This window comes from Pteropus vampyrus, unplaced genomic scaffold (genome assembly GCF_000151845.1).
Source record: "Pteropus vampyrus isolate Shadow unplaced genomic scaffold, Pvam_2.0 Scaffold370, whole genome shotgun sequence".
Classification (NCBI taxonomy): Eukaryota; Metazoa; Chordata; class Mammalia; order Chiroptera; family Pteropodidae; genus Pteropus; species Pteropus vampyrus.
Genome location: NW_011889151.1, coordinates 757091 through 762921, shown reverse-complemented (window position 1 = coordinate 762921; position 5831 = coordinate 757091). Strand labels below are relative to the sequence as shown.

The 5831-nt window shown below is 41.5% G+C and overlaps 1 protein-coding gene and 1 long non-coding RNA gene across 2 annotated transcripts in view; both read left to right on the top strand.

Moving 5' to 3' along the window:
• Nucleotides 1-5831, top strand: part of NUFIP1 (NUFIP1, FMR1 interacting protein 1) — a 37852-nt gene that overhangs the window by 20502 nt on the left and 11519 nt on the right. The window contains exon 8 of the mRNA XM_011379708.2: nucleotides 3482-3675. Within this exon, the coding sequence (XP_011378010.2) occupies nucleotides 3482-3675 (194 nt within the window). The remainder of the gene's footprint in view (nucleotides 1-3481; nucleotides 3676-5831) is intronic.
• On the top strand, nucleotides 3692-5831 carry LOC111731394. The gene is made up of 3 exons (XR_002777110.1): nucleotides 3692-4860; nucleotides 5430-5433; nucleotides 5802-5831. It is a non-coding gene; the product is annotated as an uncharacterized LOC111731394 (long non-coding RNA).

Below are 5831 nucleotides of genomic sequence, written 5' to 3'. Positions count from 1 at the left end.
ATGCTGTTCTAGACACCAGCGCTGTATGAGACACCGTTTTCACCTTCCCTCACCTTCATAGAATTTTCTTCAGTGTTTTTTCCATTTATTTTTTATTGAAATATATTTTAACAGAAGTAAAATATACAAATCCTAAATGTACAACTCAATGAGTTTACACACACAGACACATACCTGTGCACCGACACACCCATGTAACCTCCACACACAGATTAACTGATACAGTCACATCCTGCTTAATGACGCGATGCCTTCTGAGAAATGTGATGTTAGGCAGTTTTGTCGTTGTGCAGACATCACAGAGTGTACTTACACACACTTAGATGGCGCAGCCTGCTGCACACCTAGGCTCCGTGGTACAGCCTGCTGCTCCTAGGCTGCACACCTGTACAGCGCGTCCCTGCACTGAATACCGTAGGCTGTTGTTAACCCGATGGTAAATATCTGCATGTCTAAATGTAGAAGAGATACAGTAAAATACGGTATAGAAGATAAGAAGCTGTCTACCTGAATAAGGCACTTACCGTGAATGGGGCTGGCAGGACCAGCAGTTGCTCTGGGTGTGTCGGTGAGTGACGGCCGAGGACGTGACTGTCCACTGCGGCGGGCTTCGTAGTGACACTGCACGCTAACTTTATCAAACGACATGGAAGTAAGGCAAGCACAAGAGAAAACGATACAATCGAGATGCATTGAACACGAGGCCTGTGAGGCTAGCTCCTGGCGTAACACAGCATACTGTTTGACAGCAAACTTGTTTTATAAGTAGAAAGTATATTCTAAAATAACTATAAAAAATACAGTAAATGCATAGCCAGTATCATTGTCATTTTTGTCAAGTGTAGGTACCACACATAGTCGCATGTGCGATGCTATGTACAACCGGCAGCTCAGTAGGCTTGTTGACCACAAACACGTGCTCAGTGTGTTGTGCCACGATGTTAGGCGTCTCCGATGTCACTAGGTCCATCACAGTCTTACGGGACACCTGTCGCGCGTGTGGCCCACCATCAACCGACCCGGCCTCGTGCCGGGCACAGGAGGCCTTCACCCCTCAGAGCGCCCCTAAACCCGCCCTAGTGCTTGACTACATGATGTACGATTCCTCTAGGAATTCCGCCTTTCTTTATCGAGCCTTTCTTTGTGAAAGATTTTTTTGTTGGATATACAATTCTAGGTTAGCATTTTTTTAAAATTTATGGTACCTTAAAGATGTTATCCATTCTTTTCTCATTTGTATTGTTTCCAGTGAGAAACCTGTCATCATTATCTTGTTCTTCTAGGTAAAATGCCTTTTTCCCTAGCTGATTTTATTTTAGATTTCTCTTTAACACTGACTTTGAACGTGATCAAGGTGTTCCTTGGTATTTTCTTCATGTTTCTTGTGCTCAGATTTGTTGATCCCAGTCAAAATCCCAGCAAGTATGTTTTGTTTTATTTTGGAGTTTGTTTGTTTTGTTTTTGGTAGCATGGAGGAGGAAGATGCTATTGATAAACTTTAAAATTTATATGAAAATGCAAGGGTTCTAGAAGATCTAAGAGTTAGAGTGATGAAAATAGTGTAGCATTGGCCAATGCCACAGATAGATGGGGAAAGGATAGTGTTTTCAACCTTTGCCTTTTAAACTTTTCTGTCTGTATATTTGAAAGTGTATTTCTTAATAGAATATATAATTTGGTCCTTTTTTTTTTATAATTCAAGCTGAAAATCTTTATTTTTTAGCTAGGGTTTAATTTATTAACATTTAACGTAATTACTAATATAGTCTACCATTGTTCTGTTCTTTAAATTTGTCCTTCGTTTCCCTCTTGCCTTCTTTTGGATTAATTGAATACTCTAAATCTATTTTCCTCTCTGTTAGCTTTTTAGTTATAATTATTCCTAACCTCTCCACTTCAAGGGCATCTAGATTTTTACTTACATTATACTTGGTGTAACTATTTTTAAGTGTTGATTAAGTAAACTTTCCTTTCAGTGATTGTCAAACAGTGATGTAACAACTTCCTCAAAGGTGGAGTGGGATGCAAATACCAAATATGCCTCTTTTTCAGTGAAGTCTTATTGATCTTATCGGTTAAGATCATCCTAGCTCATTACTTACTAGTAATTTCCGTAGGGATGATCTTTGGAAAGCCAGCTGTGGCCAGGTGCAGGGGGCATCCCTGAGTGGGTTCAGGAAGGCACTTGTGAGTGGGAGCCTGTGAGAGGGGCGTCTCTTCACTCCCCCACAGTGATGGTGGACCGGAGGCAGAAACTGCATGTCTTACCTGTGGTGACTTTGTCGCGGTGTATAGCTCAACACCTCTGGGTGGACATTGGAAACTGATCCATGGTTTTCTACAAAATTTGCAGTATATCTATAATTTTTTGGAGTGAGACTGTAAGGATTATGGTGACTCTAAAAGGATTAAGAACCTCTGTAATGTAGAGATATGAACTGAATATGTTGGTTTAGCAAATTATTTAGAAATGTTATGAGAATAACTACCATTTATTAAGGGCCCAGTGTGTTACTTTGTTCTAGATGCAAAGAACTCTGTATTCTCTGTCTGTGATTCCTGTTCTACAGATGAGGGAGTAAACTGACTCAGGGAGCTTAATACTGCCCAAAAGACACAACTAGTAAGTGGCAAAATTGGGATTTGAACCCAAAGTTCTAATTTCTATACTCTTAAGTGCAACATCCATTATTAATGAAAAAATGAATTTTGCCCGATAAATGACAACTTAGGGTAACATATGTATCTTTGAAAACTCAGCCCCATCAAAGGATACCTTGTATTATCATCTCCTGAGAATGTATGTAAGAAACCTTTTCTTAATGGCCTTTTTTTCCTACACAGTCTACGTTAGAATATGCTCGTGTAAGTATGTTTTCCTCCTGAGAGGAGTTATTGTGGTGGTTGAGAGGGCACTCGATTTGAGTCAGCTATGAAATTGTGCTCAGTCTGTATTTTTAAGTTTATCCTCCTGTAAAGTGAATAGTACTATCTAATCAATTTCAGAGAGTTGTCATGAAGATCAAACAATATGACATATTTGAAAATGCTTCAGAAAGTTTAAGGTTCTTAAAAATGAGTAGACAAGATTTGACAAACCTTACAAAGTCTAAGAAACACTTTTATTTTATGTACAATGTGAATGAAAGAATGCCGCTGGTTAAAGTCACCTGCGTTTGATTATGCACTATAACCCTGTTTTGGAGGAGTTAAAATATGGGAGGAAATGTGCATCTTGAAATTGACAAAATATGGTATATTGTGGTGTGTTGTTCTTTTAAAATTTATCCGTAGAGTTCTCTGCCTTTGGAAACCACTGAATTTATTTTATTCTGGTCACTTTCATACTTTCATGCACTAGGCTTTAAAGATTGATTGACAGCAAGGTTTCTTTTTCAGATTTTTCTTGAAAGGTCAATGCCTTTTATATTAAGAATTGCACTTTTTTTTTTCTTTTTTCTTTTTTTTTTTTTTACTCTAGCAAAATGAAGGGGATGTCTAGACATTCACAGATGGCAAAGATCAGAAGTCCTGGCAGACATCACAAATGGAAAAATGACCATGCTGGGCAGAGAGCAGCCTTTGGGTCAGACAGTCGCTTGTGTGATTCGAAGCCTGACGGCCCACCGGAGGCCACCGCAGACCCTCTGGGTGTTCTGGTGAACACTGATTCCGGTAAGTTAAACAGGAAAGCTGTATATATAAGTGTAGACGTGATGCCGAAGTCTCTTCTTCACAGCGTTGTTTGTGGAAAGTTTGATGGCAAATAACATAAAGCTGTAGAACGATGCTTTTGTTTTATTTTTGAGGAGCTCTTGTCAAAACCTTGATTTCAGGACATCTTTTCAGAATCTTGGGGTTGAGTGCGTGAGCCAGGCAGGCTGTGGGAGGAAGATAATCTATGCTGGATAATTTCCATAGTGTGATGTGATCTTGGAAATATTCTTACGATTGTTCTCAACGTAGTGACGCCGCAGGTCCACATTTGCCCGATTATGTAAACTTCTCCCCACCCATAAAGCAGTAATCCCAGGGGAATCCAGTGTTTTCATGCTGCCCAGAGCCGTCTCTTGGGGTAAATAATATTAATCCCTCGTGTTTGGGTAACACTGTTCTGACTCAGAGCGTGGACTAGATTTATGTGTGTGTACAGTTTCCCCTTGAACTCCCTCGAGCACTTAATGCGGCAAGTTTACTCTTCACTTCTAAGTTAAAAAATGAAAGGACGAGGAGGCCGCTCCCTCATCCCGTACAGACGTCCTTCAGCCCCCGAGGCCCCGTTTCCCCTTGAGGAAATGAAAACGTTTGCAAACGCTTCCGCCGCCTTCCCTTCCTCAGCCGGGAGCCTTGGTCCGGTGGCGGTGGCCTGTGCGTCCTCTCCTGCAGGGGACCGAGCGGGCCGAGCGAGCGGGCCGTGGTCACTTGGTGGCCGGGCTGGCAGGCTCCGTGCGGCTCGGAAGACAGCGGCTTCACGCGGCAAATCACTGACTGAGCTAGGATGGAAAACAGTCTTGTTATAAGGGAATATTGGGCCAAGAAGAATAAGATAAAGTTTGTTAGTGGGAGTAATAAATTTTCACACCAGCTAATGCTTCCCAAGTGAGGTACTTACTGTGCTCGAAACGCTTCGTGTCCATTAACTCGTTTCCTCGTAACAAACCGTTTGCATCTGCACTGTTGCCGAGCGCTCCCCTCTCAGAGCCGAGGGACACAGGGACAGTGATTTATTTACCTCCGTCACGCTGCTGACAGCGGCAGAGCCACATTTCGGACTTAGGAGTCTGACTGCGCTCGTACACGACGCTTCCTCTAAATGTGAAGTCCGAATTTGTCTAAAAAACGTCGTATGAGCCCAGGGTAGTGGCGATGTGGGACAGAGTCTAGAAAAGGCATCTGCTCACCTGTGCTGATAGCAGGGAAGAAGCAGATCCACGTTGGGCGAGTGCCGAGGTGACTCTTGGGCACCGTTTTTTTTTTCCCCCCTTTTAAAAAATGCTAGAGCTCACACTTCTTCACACTTCTTTTCAGTATGTGACCTTGTTGATAAAATGCCATCTGTACCCAAATATAAACTTTCATGTCATTAAAACAATTGGAACACAAATATGAAGACTGCTATTATAATCAGTAAGTTCTTCATTTAAAAATTCTATAATTCTTCATTTTATGCAGTTCTCTAAATGAACGTTGGAAGGACTCTATGACGTTGCGTGGTCTTTGTTGTTTTCATTTTGTGAGCTTTGGTAGATGGGGTAATACTGGTTTCTCATTTTTAAAGAAGTACATCTGTACGCGTTAGTCTGGGGAAATGCCAACAAAACATGATTGTATATCATGCTTCTACTTGAGCCTGTATCTAGGTCTCTAAGCGACACTTTGGATAAGAATGGCAGTAAATACCTTCCATCCTCACAGTAAACAGCGTCTAGGCAGGTTCCTGGAGTGTGAAGGAGGTCAGTGATTTGTTTTGGTTTAAGCGTTGAAACCCTTACGCATACTGAGGGTCAGAGATAGGAACATGCTTATAGCGAGGGTCGAAGACGGTGACGTGGCACGTTTTTGGTTAGTGGGAACGTGTGTATGAGGGAGGCGAGATTTCCCGTAAGTGTCACTCGGGTTTTAACAGTAAGGGAAATTATTTGAGTTGGTGTTTTATAATTATTTTAAAGTTTGATTTTATCATCTTCATTTTTATGCCGATATTTTTAGTTTAGAGAGATGTTTTGGCTGTTTTTTATTAAAAAGGGAGTGAAGTTTGTTGAGTTATTATTTTGTGAGCCAGTTCAGTGCCTTGGGTGTAGCCTTCCAGGATGGCTGCTAAAAAGGCCTGT